General features: G+C 41.9%; 1 protein-coding gene across 2 annotated transcripts in view; it reads right to left on the bottom strand.

The window, feature by feature from the left end:
* Positions 1-1051: 1051 nt before the first annotated feature.
* The window catches only part of flt4 (fms related receptor tyrosine kinase 4), a 45597-nt gene continuing 19388 nt past the window's right edge, over positions 1052-27260 (bottom strand). The window contains exons 3-30 of one of the 2 annotated variants that reach the window (XM_083915761.1): positions 25809-26083; positions 23621-23760; positions 23341-23503; positions 22156-22295; positions 21907-22078; positions 20356-20473; positions 20022-20206; positions 18277-18442; positions 15721-15856; positions 15009-15117; positions 13813-14172; positions 13065-13211; positions 12075-12206; positions 11432-11529; positions 10171-10306; positions 9567-9671; positions 9356-9469; positions 8134-8222; positions 7797-7956; positions 7605-7699; positions 5677-5799; positions 5420-5531; positions 5077-5176; positions 4743-4848; positions 4527-4651; positions 3459-3579; positions 3232-3317; positions 1052-1598 (exon numbers count right to left, since the gene is read on the bottom strand). In XM_083915761.1, the coding sequence (XP_083771887.1) occupies positions 1379-1598; positions 3232-3317; positions 3459-3579; positions 4527-4651; positions 4743-4848; positions 5077-5176; positions 5420-5531; positions 5677-5799; positions 7605-7699; positions 7797-7956; positions 8134-8222; positions 9356-9469; positions 9567-9671; positions 10171-10306; positions 11432-11529; positions 12075-12206; positions 13065-13211; positions 13813-14172; positions 15009-15117; positions 15721-15856; positions 18277-18442; positions 20022-20206; positions 20356-20473; positions 21907-22078; positions 22156-22295; positions 23341-23503; positions 23621-23760; positions 25809-26083 (4033 nt within the window). In that variant the 3' untranslated portion in view covers positions 1052-1378. Of the gene's footprint in view, positions 1599-3231; positions 3318-3458; positions 3580-4526; positions 4652-4742; positions 4849-5076; positions 5177-5419; positions 5532-5676; positions 5800-7604; positions 7700-7796; positions 7957-8133; positions 8223-9355; positions 9470-9566; positions 9672-10170; positions 10307-11422; positions 11530-12074; positions 12207-13064; positions 13212-13812; positions 14173-15008; positions 15118-15720; positions 15857-18276; positions 18443-20021; positions 20207-20355; positions 20474-21906; positions 22079-22155; positions 22296-23340; positions 23504-23620; positions 23761-25808; positions 26084-27260 lie in introns of both variants that reach the window. The other variant, XM_083915760.1, reaches the window with a different exon arrangement.

Genomic DNA, 27260 nt, shown 5'->3' on the forward strand with positions numbered 1-27260 from the left:
TTTCCCGGGCCACATTAACCAGCTCTAACTGGGGGATCCTGAGGCATTCCCAGGCCAGTGTGGAGATATAATCTCTCCACCTAGTCCTGGGTCTTCCCCGAGGCCTCCTCCCAGCTGGACGTGCCTGGAACACCTCCCTAGGGAGACGCCCAGGGGGCATCCTTACTAGATGCCCGAACCACCTCTACTGGCTCCTTTCAACGCTAAGGAGCAGCGGCTCTACTCCGAGTTCCTCACGGATGGCTGAACTTCTCACCCTATCTCTAAGGGAGACTCCAGCCACCCTCCTGAGAAAACCCATTTGTTTTGAAATGTGTTATTTCCTAATAAAACCTAAAAAAGTCAAGTTATGGAGTCCAGGTGTGAGCTGCTGGTTTAAACAAAATGTAACTTAAAAGGTATCTGCTTGAAGGCCTTTTTGACCAGTTCGACATGTTATCTGAATTCATCCAGACATCCTTATCAACAATTATTCATTGAAACTGAAAAAGGAACCTTTGCACCTTTTGATTTTCCAAACATTAACTAAGCTCGCGGTAATTGTGTGTCTATGAAGTGGACTTTGCACCCAGACGCCGCTCAGCTGGCAGCCAGAGTCAACACCCTGCAGGTTGTCATTTGTGATGTGAACATGTAAGAGGGTGTTAAGCTGTCACAGCTGCCATCATGCTTACGTCCAGCTCTGATAAGAGGTGCTCAGTGTGACTCACTCCTTTGTATTTGCCCTACATCCTCTGTTTATCTCCGTCACTTATTCCTTGTTCACGGTGTCACGTTACCCAGCGTCTCCGCCTCCACTAAATGACACAGATCCACAAATATCTACTTGTTTCGTTGATTGGTCCATTATGTGGATCATCACAGAGCTTGTGCCTCTTAGATCACTGTTGACCTGTAATTCGTCACAACATGACAAATGCAAATTTGCACTTGAAACATGTACTTCACCGGAATCATCAGAGCTTTAACTTCACTATAATTATTAACATTAACTATTAATCATAGAGCGAAGAGCAAGGAGAAGATGCATTTCTTTATTTCTTCCCCGTATGAGTCATAATTTGTACAAATGAAGGCAGAATACTCTGTATACAAAAGATAAAAATATAAATGTGACTAGAAAATACTTGGATTTTGTTTTTTGTCATAATGCTGCCACCCAGTGGCTGGTTAGAGGAACTTAAGGCACATATAGCTCAGTCTGTTGTTGAGGCAGCAGCCCGAGAGGAAGAGATGAGAAGAGGTAAGCGCTGGTCACAAGGATCTATAACCTCATCCTCATTCATAAATGACTAGTGCTGTTAATACGTTAATAAAGCCTACACGCCTCCCTCTGCTGTCCCACTCGCCGTTCTCTCAGGCTGCATCTTTGGTTAGATTACACATTGGAGGAGGCCAGGCAGGGGGCGTCAGGTGATGAGAAGAAGTCACAGAATCCCTCCTCAGACAGGTGCCCGTACTCGTTGTTGTAGAAGGTCTGTCCTGAGAGCTGGCTGAAGAAAGTGGGACGGTGCCCCGAGCTGCCGGCACCACAGCTTCGACCCAGGGAACTGTGGGAGGCTGTCAGAGGCTCTGTGCTGCTGCTGCTGCCCATACGACTGCAGATAGAATAAAACAACAGCATTATTGTCAAGTACCCACAACTGAGGCAGATAGGAGCACAGTATGCAGGATACATAGTCTACAGATAACTGTATGTTGGTTAGTCTGAGTTTATGAACAAATTGTTTCTCAACAGGGAAGTTAGTTGAAACCTAAAGTAACTCATGTCTATCTTTATGCTCCGAACCTGTAAGTGCTAAATGTGGACTTAAAGGATGTCTGATTCTATTTTTTTCTTAATGTCAACCAATCTCATGAAACAACCAACAAATCCTACAAACAAGCAGTGATGGAGGATGTATTCAGATATTTTACTACATGAAAATAGCAAGTGAAAGTCCTGTATTCAAACTCTTACTTATGTTAAAGTGATAAACTATTAGCATCAAAATACTTTATTGATCCTAAGCTGGGAAATTGCAAAATAAATAAATATATATATATATGTCACGTACCAAAATTAAAAGTAAGCATGATGCAGAATGACCCAGTTCAATATCATATCTATTATATCACTGGAATTATTAATGTATTAATGTGAACTGTATCACTTCAATATTGCAGCTGCTAAAGGTAGAGCTAATTTTAATTACTTTATATACATCTGAATAGCTTAATACATTATGATATACCATCATTTGTTAGTTGATTTATATGTTGCATAATAATTAAAATCTACATGATAACTAGTAATATGTTGTCAAGTAAAAAGTACAATATTTTTTATACAAATTGTATTTTAACGTAGCATAAAATGGAAATACTAAAGTAAAATGCCTCAAATCTATACTTAATTACTGTACTGGAGTGAATGTACTTCATTACATTCCAACAGTACTAACAAGTGTTCTTTGTTTCACCTAATGTGGTTTATTTCTCTGTAACACGGAGCTCCACTGTTTCCCAAAGTATATTAAAAAACACGGGCACTGTAGCGTATTTATAGTCAATCCCACATACAGCGCTCTGGTACCATAAATATTCACCCGCAAAAAATAGTCCTTAACAAATACACTATTGATTCCAGTTTTAGTCAAGTTTAATCACAAAGAAATCTACAGTGCCCAACTGATTTATGAAGCTATTTAGCCCTTTTAAAAATAAAAGAAGTAAAGAAAAGTATTTATTCTTGACTAATTCTCTTTTTCTTTCCAGTTGGAACTAGTGAGACTCAATGCCACAGACAGGGTAGGACATCAACATATCCAGCCTTCTCCTTTATGCGTTTATGTCTTCAGACTAAAAATAAAGTAAATAGAATATTCCTAAACCTGAGAGGGCTTCCCGTGTCTCTTAAGGTGGTTAAAAGTAAGCTAAAGTGGTAATAATGAACAACACAATGTGTAAATAACTGTGTTCAGTTAAGGATATAATAGTTTGCCCTTCCTTCTTGATGTGGTCTTGGATTTTTCTTGTGGTATATTGAACAATGGGGCAGATGTTGGCCATGTGATTAATCATATTATCATTTCAAAGCTGCTCTTAAAGATCCTTCTTACATATTTACCGTAAGAACCTTTTACTGCTCTTTCGCTCAGTGTTGATCAAACTTTGACCTCATACCCCTTGTGCGCTGCATTCTGTTTCAGACAGGCAATATAGATAAAAGCTTTTGTGTGCGTGATTAACCTTTTAGAGACGGCGCCCCTGTGCTTGTGTTCAATTCTCTCAAATTCTTCGGAGGCCAGAACCATCCCGCTGTCTGTCTGGTTATCCTGGGAAGAGAACACAGTTGGTCATCATGTGTATTAAATGCCTTTGGTTGACCCCACTGATATGTCTGCAACTATTTATGGAAGAATTTCTGAATGCCATTCATCAAATGTCACATTTTCAACAATCGATAAGAAGCTTACTTGAGGAGCTTTGTGTCGATGCATCTCCAGGGGCAACTCTTCAAATGTCTTCACTCTGGGCTGGCATATTTTTGAGGATCCCACAAACACACAGCCGGCAAAGGGCACGCAGTTATAATACCTGGTCAGGAGGCGTAGAAAGGATTAGCAGATTAATAGATGTTAGAGCCTCCTACTGAATATATACAATATATATAAATGCCAAGAGACAGATAGGAAATGATAAATAATAATAATAATAATAATACCAATAATTCAGTGAGAAAAGTAGCCGTTTATATTTAGATTATTTTGTTATGAATAGTTTGGTGAGCTGTGTCTTCCTCGTTGAGATTAAAAATCTCTTTTTTAACAGTTTCCTGGCCAAGAGAGGCACAAATAACACAGTTTCGGACATAAAACAAACAATTAAAAATGGAGACAAAGGAGGACATACATTCAAAAAATCTGCAGCCAGATGTGCCTCATCCCAAGTCGTAAACCATCACTTTAAATGCATCCAGTTTCTAAAGAATCCCATGGCTTTGCAACTGATTACAATCAGAGGGAGCAGCACACTAAAACACCACTTTTTCACACTTTGAACAGACTTTGAAGGATGTAGATCCATAGATAAGAAAGAGACAGACCAAAAACAGCCTTATGAATAAGAATGCTCCAATGGCTAAGTCTACAGGTGGACACGGCAGACCATCTAACCCGATCAGACAAAGAACAAAGGTGAGAGCTTTGAGATTTGTGATTCATTTCACCGCCCTATGGTGGACAGTGTCTAGCATGTGTAAGCATTATGCAGGCGCATGCACATACATAGCGACATGAGCAAACAACAACGCAAGTGTCAACACATTTACATTTATTCAATGTTGCCGAGCCCTGATTGGTGCATTGAAGTGACATCATCATGAGCTCAGGCAAAATCACAAAATCTCTCAAGTGAAATAACCATCATTTTGTCAGAAGATTGTGTGTTCAAGTAGTACGAGTTTCTCATAGTAAGAATCTTTATTTAGAAGTTAGGTTTTCTGTGTCTTTTAGGAATACAGGATCTATTTACTGTAGTAGTACCTGGTGGGTAGAGTGTTGCAGGCCAGTCTCAGTTCCTCCTCAGATGGAGGGCGTGACGAGGCCTGCGAGAAGCCATCATCCTCTGAGCTCTGTGAGTGGTTCAGAGGGATGTAGTCTTTCCCATCCTTTAAGGAAAAACAGAAGATTTAGATCAAAAACTCTTTGCAAAACTTGCTTACACTCCCTATAATTAATGTCTCTAAACAGTGAACTTACAGGTAGGCTGTTGTCCTGCAGCAGGTCTCCCAGGATCTGCACCAGGGCAGGGAAGGTTGGTCTTTCTTTGGGTTCACCGTGCCAGCAGGCCAGCATGATGCCATATCTGACAGCAGAGGGCAGCACCGTCACAACAAGGACAACACTGACCGTCCTCAACTTCCCTGTCTCACTGATGTAGTTGCAATTTCGACACTATATTCTCTCGTGAATGTAAAACTTGTGAAATTCATGATCATATTCTTCTTTGCCTTGGAGATTTGCTCAAGCAGTTAAAGGACTTTAAATCTTTTTTGACAGCAAAAATTAACAAAAAGAATAAATCAAAGCTTACATTTCGGGGGAGGCGGTCTCTGGAGCCCTCATCCTTACGCCATCTTTCAATCGTTTGCAAAAGTCTTCGTCAATCTGTACTCCTGGGTACGGAGATGCACCTGAGGGTGAACAAAAATGGGGACGAAATATTATTTAATATGTCAGGGATAGGAAAAACAAGTCTGTGTTTGGACAACAGTGGTGATGACTTACCCTGCCTCTAAAAGTTAACACAGAATACTTTCCTAATTGCTTTTGGCTGGAACTGAGACTGAAGGCGCTTTTTAAAGTGATGCAATTCTGGAGGAGATTGTATTGGAAGCCTTTGGTTTTTGTACATATGATGAAATGAGCATCTTTACCCAGTGAGAAGATTTCCCAGAGGAGAACTCCAAAGGACCACACGTCACTCTGGCTGGTGTACACTTTGTCAAAGATACTCTCTGGAGCCATCCACTTTAAAGGCAGACGAGCCTGAGAGAACATCACACAAACATTACAGTACAAGACAGCCACATTTACATGAATGACACGTGCCTTTAATTGTTTCTCCATGGTAAATGGAGATGGATAATAAAACCTGGAACTCTGAAGCGTAGCAAGTGTGAGGATGCCGTACATTGCCTTTCCTGACGTAGTCGGGATCTTTGTATATGTCTCTGGCCAGGCCGAAGTCACAGATCTTCACGATGTTGCTCTCTGACAGGAGAATGTTCCGAGCTGCCAGGTCTCTGTGGATACACTGTGGATACACACACGACCACACATGCATCATTAGCCTGCAGACAGGTGTGTATGTTTGCAGGAGTGTTTTCATGCATTCATTTCACCGTGTTTTCTGTCACGAGTAAATTACAGATATGATTTGGAGCAAAAGGTTGTTCTTAATAATAATTGAATCAGTTGCATTCAAATCTGTGTGTGTGTGTGTGTGTGTGTGTGTGCGTGTGCGTGTGCGTGTGCGTGTGCGTGTGCGTGTGCGTGTGCGTGTGCATGCCAGTGGGACTGGACAATGTCTCGACCAGGCTGGGCTCTGTGGAATCCCTGCAGGAGATCCAACATCATTCACAAAGCTGTGAAGTGAACATGCCTACAGGGTCACGGCTGTGACTCATTTAAAGACACACAATCTTCTCAGAGGCCGGGCAGATCGTTGATATTCATTATAAATTAAAGCCGCTTTTTTTGTCACCATTTTAATTTCATTATTCACCCGATTACTGGCAGATTCATATGTGATGGCTGGGTCTGTTGATAAGAATCAAATCATCTCACCAACAAATTGAAACAATCCAATATTTAATTTCACCTTTAGCTGTAAGAGATTATTTTTCATTTTGCATTATTGCTACTTTTAAAAGTAAATAATCTGAATACTTCCTTTACCATCGCCTGAATCAGTGCTAAGCTGTGTCCCAATTCCATACCACATGATAATTATATTATATGCATTATTTTATTATTTATTTTTTTTATTATTATGTTTTTGTGTATTTGTGTTCATTAATTTCTTGCCTACTGACAAGAATTAGCAGTGGACATCAAACTACCTTTTGTACTCCACTGTCAATTAAATGCCAAAGAGGAAGCAATTTGTATTAACGCTTTGTGAGAAGCTTCTTAAGTCCCTGGGTGCACTGCATTATGACTTACTATTGTAAAACAATTGGATTTACTTATGGAATGCATTTAATTGAATTATTTAATTCCCCAGCATTAAATCCACACTGCATGCTCAGAACCTGCTGAGTTGTGGGGTCGTGGCACAGCTCTAGTTGGGGGTCACATGGTTAAAGCCGGGGGAGGCAGAAATCTGGAAAAGGCCAAACAAATGCCTACATTTGAAAATCCTGCAGCTCCTCTCTGTCCTAAGACGCTCCCCCCAGATGAGCACAGGAGCGGGAAAGCTGCACAAACTGAACCTTTATGAGTAACTTCAGTCATCCTAATAGTGAATGTGATCCTGGTGCCATTATTCTTATGGCAGCATTTCCATAGGGATAGCCTGTTTTCTTTCCAATCTCACGGGCCTGTAAAGTCCTTTGAGGTGACAGACTGAGATTTGAAACTCTTTCTTCAATATTGACATTTATTGTGTTTTTGTCAGACTCTCCTTTAGACTCTTTTTGGGTTGCTTTGCAGTGTAGGCAGTTGTTGCCAATGCTGGATTAGTAACTTTTTATGCACCTTAGTCTGCCATTGAATCAGTCTTTCACTATCTGAAACGACATCTATATGCATTTGTAGAACAGCCAACAGGAACTCCCTCTCTCCAAAATGACCTGCCACAGGCTAGATTTTATAAAGCCTGAAAACAGAGCAAAGAGGAGATGAGCACATGAAATACATGCTAAAACAAAGGGAAGATAGATTTTTTTTGCCCAATGATGCCAAAGATAAACTGCCTTCCCCCAGCTTTAATTAACCAGCATAAAGGACTGAACACCTGAATAATAAAGGCCACTGCCTACTGCTTCTGAGACAAATCTCTGGTGACAGTCCACCAAAGCTCATTCACTAATTGCTTTTGTAGCGCTGACAATTAACCTTTCTGGAGGCCAGGAACTCCATCCCACGAGCCACCTGGAAACTGTAGCAAATTAGATCTTCTATGGTCAGAGGAGTTTTCCACAAGTCCTCCACTGCAGAGAGAAAATGAAGGGGAATGAGGAATTATCCTCTAACTGCAGCAGGACAACAAGTTCAATTATCTGCTCTTGTGCGTTAAAGCAGACTCACTTTTCTCCACAGCAGGATTCTCACTGGGCATGTTGGACGACGGACTCTGAGGACTGGTGAGCGGGGAGGAGGGTGGAGAAGGCGGTTGGCGGGCTCTTTGGTCCATTTGACCTGCCTCAATCATGCGTCTCACCTGGCTCTGAGTTTTAGGAGAGCGATCCTGAGCGGGGGAAACAATTTGATGCGTCATCTCCAAATTTAAAATTTATTTTAAAAAGTTAGAAAATGCTGTTTGATAAAGGAAGTAAAGACAAATATATCAGTACTGTACTGAAGCAAAGAGGATTCTCTCTGCAGTCACATAATCCCAGCAGAACAAAGAAAGTGTTTTGGATACCCTGTATGGGAGGAAGAACTCTCTCTTGGCTCGTAGGAAGTTGGACAGATTCCCGTACTTGCAGTATTCCACTACCACCATCAGTGGACCTGGTGATACAGACACCATGACACCATGTTTTCATCATGACAGTGCTGTATGTAAAAGGCTACAAATATTTAAACATACTTTCACATTTACTTACTTGGTTAAAGTGATTAATGCCTAGAAGCAAATTTTTTCACACCGTTTTCAAAATAATGAGCCTGGCATTCTGTAAGAAACTTCCTGCCTGGGATTAGCTGCAAGCTTAAATTCCCGCTATTGTTTTTTTTTTTTGTTGTTTTTTGGGGGTAAACAGGGTTAAATATTTCCAGATGTGCATCCCTCAAAACTGAGAGAAAATCAGAGGTGTCAGAGAAAAATAGAGGCAGCTGTTTGACTTTCTCAGTTGGTTTGCTGTAAAAAAATACATTTTTAAATGGAAGCTGCAGGAGGTAGACAAAAATAATGTAAACACCCATAGAAAATGGAGTTCTGTTCTATAGAACAAATGGCAGAGAAAATTGTCTCCAACATCCTGACAACAAAGCCCCTTTCACACATGCACTGCAACCCTGAATTTATCCAGACATTAACCAGAGGAGGTATATGTGAGAGAACGCAAGTGTCCAAATCAGTTGGACTGGACATAACTTTACTCTGCAAGTTCCCGAGTACAAAGTCTGTGAAATGTCCGATTGAGCCCATGTGTAAATAGAACACGTCACCGTCCAGAGAAGTCACAGTTAGCGATTGGGCATGTTGATGGCGTTGCTATCATGCGGCGTCATGGAGAGACAACGAGAACTTCTGTCGGTAAGAGCCGGCGTCAAAATCTTCAGACAAATTCAAGGAACGGCAACAGGCTCGATTGTTTATGACCACGTTAGAAACCAGCCTTGTGACCACGGGTATTCCATGTCATGCCCCGCCTCCTGCACGCTTTACCCAGGCGCAGCCACTCGCGTAAACTAAAGAGTATTTCAAGTAGATGAGAATGACACAGAAAATCTTCTGTTGTGTATTACATGTGTGACAAAGAAGGTTAATGATCATACATTAATACTAACTAACAGGGACACGATTAACATAAATAACACGTAATTTTTCATGAGGTGTCGCTGTTATATACGGTATATGTTGAGATATATGAGATTTCTAAACACACAATATTCTGAAATGTAATACATGCGAATCTCACCATTTGGTTTGGTGCAGGCTCCTAACAGGTTCACTACATTCAGATGGTTGCCGATGTGAATCAGTATCTTTAACTCTGACATCAAGGCCTTGTGCTCACTGGCTGTGGATCCATCTGAAACACACACACAAAGGGGAACATTATGCATAAAATCTTCAGCATCCTGTTATTTATTTGTTCATTTTTCATGTTGTTTATCTACAAATCTCACCTTTCAGCATCTTGACAGCCACTGTGTCTAAACTGTTGCTCTTGCTGATGCCGTAGATTGATGCCTCAATTACTTTTCCAAAGGCCCCGTGGCCTAACACCTTTCCTGTGTCAGGAGAAAGAACAGAAAAACCACAGAATATTCATGCTCATTGATCAAATGCAGGCTTGGTTTATAGTCTCATTGGAATACACAAACAATCACGGTCGGGAGCTGTTGCAAAATGTAAATGCATCTGGTCTCTGTACAGACAGCAGGGGAGGTATTAGAATCTCAATTGCAGCATTTGGAAACAACAATGTTCCCCTGAGTTGGGGAACTGTCGTGGAGCAGATGCTTTCCCTCAGGGCGTTTTTAAAAAGCTGTGCTGGGAATGAGCACATATTTAACATTAGCACTTTACTTGGCAGCACTTTGCCCAGCTGGCTGCGATCCAAACTCATGCCATTAAGGATTCTGGAAATGGAAAACTAATGCAGTTTCATCCATCTATCCGCTCTCATCCCCGCCTGCACATTTCCTCACAAACCCCCACTCGCTCCCATTCACTCATTTATTCCAACATCCATCCATTCTTTTCTCCCACCCTTCCCCGACTCCTCACCCAGTCGGAGTCTGTCTCTGGAGATCTCCCACTGCGAAGAGTCATAGGGCAAGTATTCACACTGCTCATCCAAAGGCACCTCGCCCGGGTCCATAATGATTGACAGATAGCCCGTCTTTATGTCTGCTGGGTTAACCTGAATTTTCAGACAGAGAAAGAATGTCAACCGCAGTAATATATTGCAAGCAAGTGACCACTGTAGGGAACATTTCTATCACACTAAGGATGATAAAAGCCTGTCTTTATCACATCACATGAGACAAAAATGAATTAGTGATCAAGCTGGAAGCAAAGTAGATCATAGCTCCTGAAAAACTGACTTTTCACAGCGCTTTTCACAACGACAGTAATTATTTTATTATTGGATGGTTTTCAAGGCCAAGGCTGTCATTGGCAGCATAGAGATAATGGTGATACTGTAGTTAAACACCTGTAGCCATCAGAAGCAGGACTATGTGCATTATAACTGTAGTATATCTGCAAATTTCCCAGATTGCACAGCAGGTGCCTACATTAACAATTTAAATCGTCATACACAACTACATCTAATGGTAACTGACTCTCCTTGTACCTTTTCTACACAATGAATAGCAGTTTCACACCTATTTCAACAGTGAGATTACTCATAAAGCAGTGACTATTTTTATTTAAAGCAAATTTCCAAACACATATCCTCTTGATAATCTAAATCTGTAATCTCAACAGGATTATTAGAGTTCTTATTCTTATAAACTATTAAAGAATAAAAGTGGTTGTTTTTCTCGTATTGTTTACAGTAGTAGGTATTTTTTTACAGCGGCCATGTGTTCCTGTGCCTCTGTGGCCCATGTAGCTGCTTCAACTGGATAAAATGGACACTCTGTGCCGCAGGCACCGCGCGAGAGCCGTGCTGCACTGCTTACCATGTCCATGGAGTCTAGTCTTTATTAATTTGTCAATGGCATCACCGCACTGTGAATTCGCAGCAGAGCAACTGTGTGAAAAGATCTAATAAGTGACCAAGTGAGGAGAAATGAAAAGAAATTTCGACCTCATTATAGATGTGCAGCGACCAAATGGACTTGCACTCAGTAGATATCTGTAACACTCTCAGCGGGTGAACTGCAGGCAGAGATCAAACGGGTTGTGCTGTAACGCCTTCAGACGTGTTGTGAGTCAGAGGTTAAAGAGTTTCCGTCACAGTCTGTCAGTTTCTCTCATAAACCCAAGAACACAAACAAAGACACACAAGTGGAAAGTGGTGCCCTCTGACCCGCTTCACATTGCAGAAGATGAGGATGAGCAAGGCCCAGAAGAAAACCGCGATGACTCCCGTCCCAATGAGGATAACAATCTCCACATTGGCCTTGTCACTTGAACCTTGATAGAAAGAAAGAAAGAAAGAAAGTAATTTAGATGCAAATGTTTTATCTAAAACCACTTTATTCTGTCACAAATTGTTCTAATCTCTCTTTGATGACATTACTCTTAACCAACTGTAGGGGGTGCTACATAACAAACTTTTGATCCTTCTCACAAGCACCTTACATTGAAAAACTTTAGGTTACATCAATGCGCTAAACAGACATTTAATCAATTAAGCCATTCATCATGAGACCATATCCATCAGCCCCATTCAATTATTCACTCTGAATATGAAATGTCCCAGCATTGATTTTTAGTGTGGAGAGCTGTACACAAGAAAAGCACAGAAACATACGGCTGCAGTGAAAAGTGTGAGGGGCGAATAACCAAAATCCTGACATATTTTTGGTGCAAGAAGACGTGAGCTTGAGGGCAACTGAGATTTCAGGCCTGAGTGAACTCCAAAAAGCATGTCAGCAGTAAGTGTGTGCGAGTGGAATCAGGTGTGTTTGTGCTCATATGCAGCAGTTTGTTTCTGTATGTGTGTGTGGCTGTCTCACCAATGACCCGTACGGCGGCTGAGGAGTGGACACAACCACGCTGGTTGCAGGCGGTGCAGGTGTAAAGACCGGCGTCCTCCTCTGTAACCCGCTGGATACTGAGCGTGCGGTTTGAGTCCTGCAGCTGGATCCCTAAACGGTGACACACACAGGACCTTCACCTCTCACACCATGAATCTAGCAACATTTTCTTGAATTCTTGTCACACCTATGGACTTCAATCAAGTGTTCATTTATCATCCCGCCACCCTGTCGGGAGGAGCCACATGTCTCAGCAGCCCATCGGAGTGAACCCAGAGCATCAGCTGTCACTCTGTCCCATATTGACCACCCCTCGCCCCCCCTCCCTCATCCCCTCAGATGTTAAGTAGACATGCACGCTGAGAAAGCTAATGAGCTGTGTCTTTTGGCCTGTAGGGTTTTATGTTTGTGTGTGTGTGTGTGTGTGTGTGTGTGTGTGTGTGTGTGTGTGTGTGTGTGTGTGTGTGTGTGTGTGTGTGTGTGTGTGTGTTTGTGTATGTGTGTGTGTGTGCGTGTGTGTGTGCGTGTGTGTGTGTGTGTGTGTGTGTGTGTGTGTGTGTGTGTGTGTGTGTGTGTGTGTGTGTGTATGTACATTCTGGTTCTGTTTGACACATTTGGTCAACAGTAGGAGTGTGTGGGTGGGCTGGTGGGTGGTTGTGTATTTGTCGGCTTTTAATAGCTGGAGTGCCGTTCATCATGATGCAACAAGAAAGTGCAACAAAAAGCAGCAACATCTGTGTTCCTTCTAAATAATAATATTTTACCTAATGTTAAGGAATTCCTATGATGAAACCCAAGTCCAGCCAAATTAAAAATTCAGAGGGGGGAAACTTTATGAGTAACAGTTTCTGTTGGTGAGGGTGTGTAGGCTGCTGGGCTGGCGGGTGGGCAGCTGGACTGTTGTGTAAACATGTGTGGTTGTGCTGTTGTGTAAACATGTGCATCACCTGTGTGGGTGTATTCACGCACCTGACATTTGGTGGAGAGGCTGGTTGTCTTTGAACCAGGAAAGACGGGGTAGAGGTCTGCCCTCCACGTCGCACTCCATCCGCAGAGACTCGGTAACGTTCACAGTCTGGTTGGTGAGGCTGAGCTTGTATCGAGGCACCTCTGGGGCTAGAGAGAGAGAGAGAGAGAGAGCAACAGAGAGGGAGAGAGAGAGAGAGAGAGAGAGAGAGAGAGAGAGAGAGAGAGAGAGAGAGAGAGGACAAAAGGCAGAGAGAGAGCAGGGAATGGAAAGGAAAATCAACATTATGACTTCTCTGCACTAATGGGAACGATGCAACCAATAGATTGTACACAATATTCACTGCAGAGTCTCATAGGGTTGAAAAAAGGGCAAAAGTATAAAGAAACTCTATTAAAATGTACATCTACCTTCCAGGCAAAGGTTACTGCACACAACATGAATGAAAGCAGGAATTTGTTTGTGCATTTTAGCCCTGCAGCGTCTCAGCTCTGTTTCTGTCACTATCGATGCCTTGCAAACCCCAGGTACTCTCTCCATTACGCGTGGATGTGTGTATCGAGCTGCGTGGGCTTTGTGAGTGTGTGTATTTCTATGCCTCCAGCATCTCAGCACCAGCTTGAGAGTGTTTCGGCTGCCAAACACTGAGCTTTTCTCTATAATTAGCTGTTTTTGAGAGTGTGTACCCTCTATACGTGTATGTGTATTTGTATGTCTGTGTCTGGAGCTTTCGTCTCTTTTATCTGTCACCTTTCACAGAGATGTATCTGAACAGGCACTGTTTCTCCCCGCTGCGCCTGCTCTGAGCCTCACACACATAATGACCCTCATCCTGCAGGTGTATGGAGGGGATGGTGAAGTCCAGGACCCAGCTGTTGGAGTGGTCCTGGAAGGAGAGCTGGCTGTCAAGGGTGTGCGCGTAGAGGTGCACGCTCCTGCAGTCCAGCTCCTGGGGCTTGCCCTGCTCGTCCTGCAGGGCCTGGGGGTCGAGGCGGTACCACTGCAGCTGATCATAGGTGTAATTGTCAGCGCTGCAGCACAGGGACACTTTCTCCTGCTCCAGGGGATTCTCAGAGGGCTGAACGTCCACACTGAACCCCTCGGGGATGGCTTTGAAGATACAGAGAAGGGCAGGTGGGGTGGTTAGGTTACCTGACAAGACAGAGCTTGTGCACTGGACATTAAAGTGGGAACTACACCCAATTTAAAAATTCATACATGTTATTCCTATGGTCTAAAACAGTCGAAAAACAACCTGAATAAATCCCTCCCACATCCAAAAACTAAAACTCAAATGTTTGATGTCATCAAGAATAAAATGGGGAGCTGCTCCATATATGATGTATTGTAAAAATGTTATAGAGACACTGAGAGCACCGAGGGGGACCCGTACATGAGTAAATGGGTATATTTTCTGTTTCAAAACTGGCAGCGCTACAATATAATAAAGCTCAGTTGGGTATAAAAAAGAAAACAAACAAAAGCAGTGCCTCATTCATTGTCTATGGAGCGGTTTCTGGCTTGAAGCTTGTGTTCACAAATATTGATTGGCTTTCCTTGGCCATGGAAATAACAAATTGAAATTGAAATTCCAGGGTTGGTTTATCCAAATTTCAAAAAAGCACATTTTCTTAATTAAATCCCCTGGGTTTGTACTCGGGAGGCATGTTAAATAATTCAACCATATAGAAAGCAATGTTGCTGCTGAATCTAAATGTAATTTTTCCAATGCTGGGAGAAGCACAAATTGTATTCACCTCCATCGTAATGAGCTAAACCTAAGAGGGAACTATCTCAAAACCTCAACAAATAAAATCATAACTAGCTATGTGGCTACATACTGTATCAGGAGACGGGGTTTTGTGCAGAACAAACCCTGTAATTATGCTGTGTTTTCGTGTTCTTTATTTTAAAATGCACTGTGACATCTAACCCGACATACTCACTAGTTACGTAGAAGTAGATAAGCCGCTCATCCTTGCCGACTTTGTTTTCAGCAGAGCACTTGTACAGGACAGAAACACTGGCGTTGCCAATGTGAAGCCTGCTTACTGTCTGTGAGGTGAGAAAAGGCGGTTGAGACATCACATAATTCATTTGGAATAAAAAGGCATTTTCTAAGAAGAAATTACAGTCTGCTGCCATGTAAATCCAGATTTTACGCTTATAGCATAGCAAGAAGCAAATTCACTAAGGTGTGAATAGAAATCAGGACTTTGCATATGCGCGTCTTCCTGTGTGTGCTTATTTGATAAGGGTTGTGGTTTATAAATGTACAGGCATGTGTGTGTGTGTGTGTGTGTGTGTGTGTGTGTGTGTGTGCCCATGCACCCCTTGCATGTGTGTCTGGATGTGTTTATAACCAGGAAGTCTGCAGAGGAAGACTGTTCTAAATATTTCTACTGTGGAAATGGTTCGTGATCGACAAATTTTGTTATGGAGCTCAGAATTTGGGACGCTTACATAAAGACATCACAGTTGACGGATATGTCCGCTTATATAAATGTCTTCTTTTCTGGGTCCTAATCATATTCTGTCATTCTTTTATGGAAATTTAAATCAATAATGTAATTTAAATTGTGATTTTTTTTTTTATTATTCATGAATAGGTGAGCTTGTACATAGAATAGCAGTCATAATCAAACAGCTGTGATGAACCTTTTGTCGTCCATCCACCATCTCGACCGACGTATCAATAGCCTCGATGTCATTCATGCCGTTTTCCGAGTTAATATCCTGCCAGTTCTGACAGTCTGCGGCCCTGTCACTCCTACCCTTCCTGTCTCGTCGGACCCTGGAGAGCAACACAGACACATTCGTAACATCAGCCCTCATTGACATGCATAGCAAAGAGTGGGCAGCAGGGGAGAATTCAGAAGCACACCCAACCAGACATCCTGAGGTTTTATGAGATATTTTTACGCACTGGGTTGCATTTCAGATCCGAACATGAGCCCCTCGCATCCCAAAGCCACGGCAATTATGCTGGCTGTGTCCTGGCAACTAATGGAAAAACTATGGTATCAATTTCCATTATGAAGATCCATAGTGTGAACATCATAGCAGAACTAATGAAACATGGAATGGATTTTTTTGTTTAGCATTAACTGCTAAAGGCACCACTCAGTTGTTAGCAGAAGGTAATCAGGTTCAATTTCATTTTACTTTATAGTGTGCAGACAGTGTACATACTGCATAAATAAATTGACATTATTTTTATTATTATATATGAACAACAATCATTGTTTTGTGACATTAACATGTGGGGATAGTAGGAGCTGTTTTGTTTCCCTCGGAACATTTTCAACAAACTGCTGGTCATGCTAATATTAGCTCACACATGCAAACATACACACATGCTTGTGTTATCACCTGGGGGAACATTACATTGATTTGCACTGATTTCCTGGAGACCTGGAAGTTGATCAAATTTTATTTTGGCTTCCAACGATCATGAAAACAGATAAGCGCACCTCTTTTTCTTTACAGTGCAGCGCCCCCCTGTACTAACTGGAATATGTAATGTAATATGGTTAACTAATATGTTGAATCTATAGTTAGGTGACATTAAAGGGGCAAATTGCACACATATTACACATGCTTACAGTGGGGCTGTAGAAATGGCCATGATCAGAACACGCCCCTGGTCCAAAAATAGTGCGGCACATAACCGTAAGTTGTGTTTTTTTACAGGGATTAAACAAACAAGCAATGATGTGTTCATTAGTGAACTTTAGAGTCGCTGGAAGGCCAGGCTAGATGTTTCCCCTATTTCCAGTCTTATAAGCTACTTACTTACTTTCATCTTTATTTGTTACCAAAGGCCAATTGATTTTGCAGCATCCAGTGCAACATAAAACAAACATCATAGAACAGACTCAGCAGCACTGCATCTATAAAGAAGTATAAACACTGGAACAGCATAAATCCAGTACATGGTGACTATCCATTCATCCCCTACAAAAATGTATGACCAGCATAGTATTATCAACATCAACCACGCCAACATAGCATATTTAGATATGAAAAGTGATATTGATCTCCTTGCCTCTCCTCAAGAAAGGGATTTCCCAAAAATACAAAACTATTCCTCAACGGTAAAAGTACATTTTGATATATGTGAGGATCTTTTTATTTAACCCACATGAGTGCCAATTTGATAGAGTGAGCCTATATTTGTCTGTGCGATGTGACTAATACAGACACCATCCTCATCCTGGGAGACTATCCACTCTTATGAAAGTCATTTCTCAAGAATTTCATTCAAAACAACTAAGGCGAACTACACTACATATTTCTCCATCAAATTAAAAGAAAAAAGGTAATCAAATTCTAACTGTACACACCAGAAAAGGTCAACGCAGCCATGCCTCGGTCTGCGCCCATGAAATGTCACAAGAGATGTTTCATGAGACAGAACATGAATTGGACATCTGGAGCCAAAGTTGAGCCTAAACTGCCACTGTTGTTTGTTTCTGTGTACACTCTGGACGCCTTGTGTCTGCACTCATGTTGTGTGGCTACACGGAAAGGTCAAGAGAACGGCAAAAACTTCAAAACATGAGTCGGTGGGGGAAGATGAAGGCAGGTGAATATTAGAGGGATATTCAGCAGAAGCAGCCGCAACAGCGGGGCTTAAAGGAATAGGGAAACCTACTGTACATGACTTTCCAGAGAATCCATTATATCATGTTGCGAGATTAAGTGAAGATGGAGAAGGGAATGTGTGTGTGTGTGTGTGTGTGTGTGTATGTGTGTGTGTGTGTGTGTGTGTGTATGTCAGAAAGTCAGAGTGCTGTGTGCCAGCTGAACCATGGCGGATCACCCACAGAGTAACAGGCACATGATTGCTGGCTTTGTGGGGGAGGAAACATGGCTGGACATTGAACAGATACACTTTCCTTTCATTCCTCTATTTCCTCTTTATACTTCTCCTCCACCTTTCTCTTCATCTTTGTTGTTTCCACCTCCACGCCTCTTTCCTCACTGCCTCTTTCTCCATCCTCTCCTCCATCTCTTCTTCACTCAGAACTGGGGGGATAATTTCACACTGACCTCTTCCTATTATTTGGTTTTCATTTAATGCTTCAGGCACCGGATCCCACTCCTATCTTCTTTTCTGTCCTGTTCTATTAAACCTTGTTTGCTCTTACACTGGTTACACAGAGTTTGCGAAAAAAAAACATGTGTGTGTGTGAGTGTGGTTTTTCTTACAGTCTGCTCCGGGTGCTGTTGAGGACGCACGGTCCCCAGGCCCTCCACTGCCAGTTGACGTTGGGAGCGGGGAGACCATAGGCAGTGCATGTTAGAGTCTGGCTGCTGCCACTGGGGTAAGGACTGGACGGATCTGCCACTTCTTTCTCATGGATCTGTGGGGGAACTGGGGAAAAGGAGAGCCGATCAAGCCTTCCAATCAGAAAGACTTAATATTTCAGATCAAAGACCTATCAAAGTTTTTGTTCAACATAACAAATGAAATAAAGTGTAAGTCTGGCGAAAATGGACCCCTTGGTCTTTTTGAGATGAAATACATGTAAGCCATTGAGACAGTTTTTTTAGGTTATCACCCATGTTTAGAGAATGCCCAGGGAGACGCTAACATCCCATAAGGGCTAACACTGGGGGCGGTGCACTGAACGATCCAAAACTGCATTTTTTTTAACCACTAACACTGCTCAAAATAGCACCACACCTCATGATAAGAATGCCTACACACAAAACAAAGCACCAACAACGTAGTTAGAAAAACCCGGGGTTTATTAAAAATGTTCCACCTTGAACTGAACTCCAGTGCATTGATAAATGACTTGTCAACATGGACCTACTGGTGTGGCACAGCCTTGTAAAACAGTCTTTTTTAATAAACTTTGGGTTCGCCCATATGTTGTTGGTGCTTCTTTTTATGGGTAGGGACTCATATCATGCTACTGTAGAGGTTTGGTGCTATTTTGAGCAGTATTACTGGTTTTTGGGTGTTCAGCACATCGCCCGAGCAAAAAATAGGGTCTTTTTTTTTTTTAATCAAACTGCATACAGTGCTGGTACAGAGGGAGTCACAAGAACACATTCAAGATTGTTGAAAGTAATAAAGCATAAGATAAAGACAAGAGTATAATTACTATTCTTAAATGTTTTCTCTTATTTGTAGGCATACATATTCTTTGTCATCATCATTTTAGTCATTAAGTAAATCTTCTTTTCTGTGATGTTGCTTCACTTGCAAACACAGTACATTGATCTCTGGATAAATTAAATAAAACAAGAACACAATATTGTAGGTGTGTGTTTTATAGCTTTGGTTCTTCCGATACTATCCAATGTATAATCAATGGATTATCGTTTTGAAAATGTTGAAATGTTTGACAAACTTCGAAGTTGAAGTTGACAGTCACAAAAAGATAGACAGTCACCCTCTTACTTCTTGTACACAGCTATGAAAGGAAACTAAAACATGACTAGAACACAACTAGAACACCACTAGTAAAACAGTGAGGAAACCCTGGGTGGGATGAAAATGGAAGAGAACAGACAAACTAAACACACAAATGCAGGTGTAATTTCAGTCTCCACTTCCACTTCAACAAAACATGTTATACATTGACTACTTCAGGTGAATATTCTAAAGAGAGTAAAGTAAATAAAAATAAACTAATCTACACAAACATCAAGGTATTTCATTGAAGATGCAACATGATTTATCATTATGATGCCTTCGTGGAGTTTTATGTGTAATTGTTTGCATAATTTCTTCCACAAATGCACCCACATATTAACTTGTATTACACTTTACACCAAACTACTCCTTGGAATACAAGTTAACCTCTAGATTTTTGTACCATGAATGTTAGATGTTGCTAGTTGTATGTTATGTTATGTATGTTGTATGTATGTTAGTTGTTCCGTTGTTTTATACACAAAACAGCTGCCATGATCTCCACTGAGACCAACAGACTAGTTACCGTTGACGACAAGCGTGATGTTGAGCCTCCTCTCCAGCGCGGCGGCACTGTTCCTCAGCACCACCGCATAGAGCCCAGAATCCTCCAGACAAACATCCTTAATCTCCAAAGCGTGGTTAAGGTGCATCCTCATCCTTTTCATCCTGAATTCTGGGCGCTGGTTTATCGGCTTTCCATCTTTATACCTGTACACAAAGCACAGCTGCTACAGTACAGGATACACTCCAGCTGTGGTGCTCTGCCTCTAAATTCATCTGTAAACCTAAGCCGTATGAGGCCTTATCATGCTTTTGGAAATTGGCCATTACATTTAATGAATAGAGTGTCATCTTACCATTGTGTTTCGGGTGTGGGGAAGGCAGACACATTTACGTGTAATTTGAAGGACTTCTGACCAGCAGTCACCTCCACCACCGGTCCATTTCTGTAGCTAAGGCTGATAAATGGCTTTTCTGGAAGAACAGACATTCACTGATTTACAGTCTGAATCAAAACTTAAAGAAAGCTCTACGGAAATTCTTCAGTATCAAACACTTGTCCCCTGTAGGCTCAAAACTTCAGTCGAAATGTCCACAGACATTTCTTAAATCACTGTACCTTCACTTTATTGTTAATTTATCACAATTAACTAATTCCTAAATACACAAGCAGTGGTTAGAGAAAATCAGCAATTGGGTGATGAATTTTGGTGATCTCACCAAATGGGAAATCTCACCCGTACTTGGAGGGTAACATCAGTCAAGTCATGCTTTTTGTATTTACCACATCTTCTTGTTGTGACTCTCTCTCTGACCATTGGAGTCAGAGCACCCCTTCAAGCCTACAGCACTAAATATTTGATAGGTCATTTTGGTGGAGTATTCCTTTAAGCAATTCTATATCATTGCTCAGGAAAGAAATGATTAATTCTTCTTAAATGCAATTTATAAGCAATAAAAGACCCCTGCTCAGTTCAGTGTCCTCAGGTATTTTTCCCAGCAGAGCCTTTCCTGCCCTGATATCTTATGGTGAGAGCTTATCTTTGTTCCCAGACCCAGCTCCGTATCCACTTATGACACATTAAGGAGACCTTCCAAACGGTTTTATGTTCTCAACAATATTTTCCCCTAGTCCTTAATATGCCCCCAAATTTGCATGCAAAACAGCTTTCTTGACTTTTGACATGGATATCTCCACAGTGGCTGAACAGATTTCTACCATTCAAACTGAATTTGAAGCATCCATCTTAATTTGTTTCTTTTATTTGAACTGCAAAGATAGCATTTACCAATCACTGAAGATGTTTATATCAAGAGACACATGCACACATACGGTGGCTATTGTTAGCTTATAGTAGCAAAGTAAAGTTACATTGATATTGCTCTCTAAAGGCCATTACTGACTTATTTGCGCTGTACTATTGTTACATTTCATTTTAGCATTTACCAGTATTCTGTTAATTGCAAGACATAGAGGCATGCTTTGTTTTTAGCCATGCTAGTGACATGACCCTGTAGTCATCACTTTGATCCAGACGGAACTATCTCAGCAACTATTGGATGAATTGCCAAGAATAAAGCACAGACAGTCATTGTCTCCAGAGGATGAATGATGCCCTGACAATTGGGTGATGAATTTTGGTGATCCTACCAAATGGGAAGCTCACCCGTACTTGAAGAACCAACATCAGTCTAGTCATGCTTTTTGTAATCCACTTAACAATCACTTAATGCAGATGATTTCAGGATTCCCTCTGTGTGTACCCTTGTCTATATGTAAGGGGTAATTTAAATCCCAATGTTCACAGGTATGCCCGTGATCAATGTGATATTTAGGATAACAAACTGATCTACGGAACGAGTGGAAGGCCAAGTGGCAAACTGCCCTGTTCTGAGCTAGTGCTTACCATAAACTTTGACCTGAGTTTGTTGCGTTTGTGTTGTTTCCATGCTGGTGACGTTGCAGCTGTACAGGCCAGTGTCTGTGACATTCACATTGTGGATGGTCAGGATGCTGACCGCCTCTGTAGCGTGAGACAGAGCTTCACGATGGGGCTTAGTGTCCTCCCAACTGTTCGGCTGGAGAGATGAAAAGAAATTCAGGTTTTTGTTCACTGACGACGTTCAACATGCGACCAGTTGTTGCTGCTACGGACCTGTTTGCGAGGGTAAGACCACTGAATGTCCACTCCTGTGTCAAACTCCACCAATGCTGTGCAGTTCAGAGTGAGGGCCTCCCCCGCTATCAGCTCCACTCGGGCCTCAGGAAACAGCTTGACATCGTAAACCTGACTTCCTGTCCGGGAAAGAGAAAAAAAGGGGGGGAAGGTAGAAACACAGGGACAGTGGGAGGGGAGAGAGTGGGAGAGGTCACGGTGACATTGTCAGCAGTTTTTTCCTTCCTCGCAGGACCTGAGGAAATGACTTTCCTTTGGTCCAGAGGAGCCATCCTACTATAAAGAAGCTGTCCGTCACAAGTTTGCACCATTTCCATTCATGTGTCAAGCTATGTGTCAGTGAAGGAAATTAAAGTGGAATACAGAGAAGCCTCTATTCACGATAAGACAGAAAAAAACGAGCTTTGGACACTGTCCAGTGTCTCTGATATTCGAGCCACCTCTCTCTGCAGTCTCTGGAAATGACATGGGACATAAAACAAGAGAAAAAAACAACATGTATGCTGGTGTGATGCTACAGACTGTGATTGCCTGATTGTTTAAACGCTCCATTAGTTTTCAGAGTGAAGACTCGCTCTCAGTTTCTGCTCTGACTGATGCTGCTGTTACTTTTGGCCCGGCAGCGGTGGGTATGAGTTTCCTTTCGCCCTCTGAAGTGAGAGGTGAATGATCTCACACAACACAGCAGAGAGCCTCTGGGTTCTTCAGAGTTCATTTGCAATAAAACGAGAACCTCAACGTGAAATCTCTCCATCTTAGTTTCCTACAATTTAATTATGCCTTCTCTTTCTTTTCTTTTAATTCTGCTGGCATAATGGGACCCGTTCCCCCATGAAAAAAGGGAGTAATATATTTTTGAGGAAATTATATAATGAAATAAAAATCTTTCAAATTGTCAGCATTAAGGCGTAATTAGCTCACTGGCTGCCATGTAGTATTGCGGTGGCAGGGCAGTAAGTCTAGCACCACCTTTGATATCCTCGCTAATTTCTCTTTCAGCAGGAGCAGAGCTTCAAATCTGATTTCAATATTTTTACTGGGTCGGTTATGTTTTTGTAGCTGCTGTAGTTAAGCTCCGTATGATCCTCACTGTTTTTGCTGGAACACAAGAGGAGACTGAACCCTTTAAACCTTTGGAGTTTACTCAGATATAACGGTTTGTACCTGTTACGTGGACCAGGAAGTTGGGAGATTGATACTCTTTGCCTCCCAGTGTGGCGACACACAAAATACCAATGATCGGCACATTTTCCATGTAATGTCTGGGAATGGACCAGCCTCGCTTGTTGTCCCACGTCATCCTGCTCTTCTCCAGAGGCGTGGGATACTGAGATGACACACATAATGACACACAAAAAATAACAATAATGATTGTTCCAGCTCAAATCATACATTAAAGTATTGTCAGTTTCGAATTTGTGAGAAAACTGTGATGAGAACGAACCGAGTGGAGAGTGACATTCAGATCAGGTACGGTGACCAGGCATGGCACTATGACGTGGGTGGAGGAGCGGGTGATTAAAATGGTCTGCAGGTCACTTTCGATGCCGTTACTGCCTCTCCTAAGGAAGGGCTGCTCGGGGTCTGGGGGCAGATTGAAACAGGGAGCTGTTAAAGGTTAAGCCTGATACCAGCTGGGATAATGACAGCTATTACTGAGGTACCTTTATCAGCAGGCTGCCACACATCTCACAGCCTGATAATAACCCATAAAGACACATCATATTACATGGATTTTATCATGATTAGTCAGTCCCTACACAGTAAATAGCTTTAGGAACTGCTATTACATGTCAGCTTACAGACAGCTGAGGGGTTTGTTCCTCCTCTAAACAGTGGTGCATTTCACCGAGACGTTTCCCTTTGTATTGTGTGTGACTCAAAGACGCTGTTTCAGGAGGGCTTTGGGACACATCAAAGCAATTTTCACCAATTTACATTAGAGCTGTTATCGCTACTAAGCCTTATATTCTCACAGCATCAGCGTACACTATTATAGAAATGCTTTTCTCTCAGGCTTTCCTGTCAAGCGACTTTTGTACGGAAGCCAAAGACATTGTGTGACTACTGCTTGCTTCTTTTTTTTAAATTTCTTTTCTTTTTTTTGTCCCACGATAAGCCTTCTTATTATTTTCAGATTTTTTTTTTTGCTGCACTCAAAGCTATGAATTCAATCAGCTCCAAGGCCAAACAATATGTACATCCTATCGAGAGGCTTATTGTATATTCCTGCCCCGCGGTGGTCTGAATACACACAGGTATCAGAAATAATACACAACTCCTCGCAGTTTACGGTCTTCACAATAACTCACTGCCGGTATTAGAGTGCAATTGGTTTGGTAAGACAAGATGTTGGGCGAGAAGAGTTTACAAACCTTCGGGGATACGAGCCTGGGTGTGTGTGTGTGTGAAAAGGTGTGTCAGAGGAAGTGTTTGTGTATTTGTACATGGGCCTTCGTGTGTGTGTGTGTGAGTGTGTGTTTGTGTGTGTGTGTGTGTGTGTGTGTGTGTGTGTGTGTGTGTGTGTGTGTGTGTGTGTGTGTGTGTGTGTCTGTGTGTGTGAGAGAGAGAGAGAGAGCTTATACACACACAGTACATTAATTCACGCTGCAGCCATGTGTGTTCAAGTTAAGATGATAGTGTGAAGCAGGGACGGGATAAAAGGGCGACGTCTGCCTGTCTAACTCAATCCACATGTGTCTCCTCTTCATTTCGGCATACGCTGGGTCTAATTTCTGGATGCAATTTCATCTGCGTCTGATCAGCTCCCTGGTTAGATCTGTGGAAACTGTTTTGGCACCTTGTCAGAGAGGATAAACAGGCGTTTCACATGAGTGGACTGGTCTGTAGGATTCCCTTACATGACAATCATCTGTCCGACCGTCTCTCCCCCTCACTCCCTAATCCACTCGCCTTCTACTTTTTTCCCACAGCACATGGAGCGAGGTAGGGAAACGTGAAGAGGAAACCCTTAAGGCCAAGCTCAGAGTCCTGAAGTTGGTCTAAAATAAAGAAAGTAGGAGGGATGGCTATGAATGCGAATATTATATATGAGACAGTAAACCAGGAGAGAAAACATTGGCACTGAAACCAATTTCTCATGCATGTCTTATCCGATTTGACACTGGCTGAATTCTCTCACGAGAAGGTGATTTAAAACAGAGCAGCTTCTATATTTCTTCATTAATAAATTGACAACATATCCTTTCTCTAATGAGAAAAGACAATGAGCTGCTAATTCCCATCTCTATCAAACACTTTGCATCTCTAATTTCCGAAACAGCTTCCTGGGTGTTACTGAGGCAACAACTTCCCGTTTTAGTAATGCAGAAGCTGCTTTGATAATGAATGTCACATCCAAACAGGAGAGCTGTTTCAGAAGGAAGACTATATTGTTGTTTTTTGTGAACCTCCCAAGTAAAAGGGTCCATGCAGCCAAGCCAAAGAGCTGAAGACGGCAGGAGATGAAACATGCTCTCTTTAAACAAAGAACAAGTTCAGACCCCACAATCTGCAGACTCACTACTATATGAAATGGATTTCTAAATAGAAAAGTAAACTCATGGCTGCCAAGGATTTTTTTAATTTTCTTGTGTCAGCGTAGTTTGTGGGTTCATTGGCGTGTGACTCACCCCTGACGAAGACATAAACGCTGACGGCAGTGGTGCCGACAATGATGGCCTTGACATCCTTGTAAAAGCAGCGATAGTATCCTGTGTCTTTGGCCTGCGCCCTGTTTAGGACCAGCCTCTTGCAGTACGGCCTCCCACGCTGCCCCGGGCACTCGCTGATCAAGGCGACCCTCTGCCCGGGGACCCTGGTGGTCGACAGCTGGGCCTGACGGTCGGTTATCTCCTGTCCCACCAAAGTCTGATCAGGCCAGGCCCAGGCCAGAGTGTGCTGCCCCCTGATGCGACCAGGACATGGGACAGATTTAGCATTAGTATGAGCTCCACAGTGTGATTCATCATCTTCCAAAGGTCAAATTTTAAATAAAAGGATAGATTAAAAAACACATGGGTTCCTGGTTAGTTATTTGAAGGCAGAATGTGAGAAAAAATGTGAACAGAATCCTTTACATGATTTTAAATATTACTAGGCTAATACTTATAGTAGTAGTTAATACTACTAGAGCATGTATACATGTAGCTGTGACCTCACAACCATACAGAAGTCCTAACGGCTCGTTTAAAGGCTCAGTTTCTGAATACGGGCTGTGTGCATTTCACAGTAGTCATTCCCCGGCTGCGATGAAAGTTCAGAGACACCAATAGTTTAGATGAGAAAATCCTGAAAAACTGACCAATATGAGAAAAATAAATGTTTGTGAACATTAAAGCATGTAAATATATAGCACTTTGATCTGCTTCATTAATATTTTTTTTTAAGAAAAATTTTAAATATGGGACCTTTAATTATTATTTAAATTAAAAGTATTTTGATATCTGTATATTCACATTCTATCAGTCATGTAATTATGTTGGCAAGTGTTAATGCACATGTTTGTTTGTGTGTGTGTGTGTGTGTGTGTGTGTGTGTGTGTGTGTGTGTGTGTGTGTGTGTGTGTGTGTGTGTGTGTGTGTGTGTGTGTGTGTGTGTGTGTGTGTGTGTGTGTGTGTGTGTGTGTGTTTTTGTGTGTGTGTGTGTGTGTGTCAGTGTGTGTGTGTGTCTTGCTTTAAATGTCTCTGTGCGTCCACACATCTCTGTTTGCTTTGGGCTTTGTCACATAAATTCAGTTATAGTGGGACATGTAAACCCGGAGGCTTTGTGAGTGAGATTGAGTGGAATCATAATGGCTGTCTGAAAACTGATAGCTATGCTTTCACCAACCTGCCGCCACTACAAATGCAGACAGTGCCAAAATGTCATGACTAGAAATAACTGCAACAAAATCACAGGAAGCAATTAAAATATTCCACCCCTTGTGCAAAACATCCATCTAGATTCTAGAAAACTGTACATTTCAAAGACTAAATTGACTAAAATGAAAATGACTTCCTATCCCAGGAGATTCTCAGTGGGGCTTGCCATGTGAGGTTTACATGCAAACAATTATTTAAAACCTGTATTGGAAAATGTCCAAA

This window comes from Echiichthys vipera, assembly GCF_963691815.1.
Source record: "Echiichthys vipera genome assembly, chromosome: 6".
Taxonomy (NCBI): domain Eukaryota; kingdom Metazoa; phylum Chordata; class Actinopteri; order Perciformes; family Trachinidae; genus Echiichthys; species Echiichthys vipera.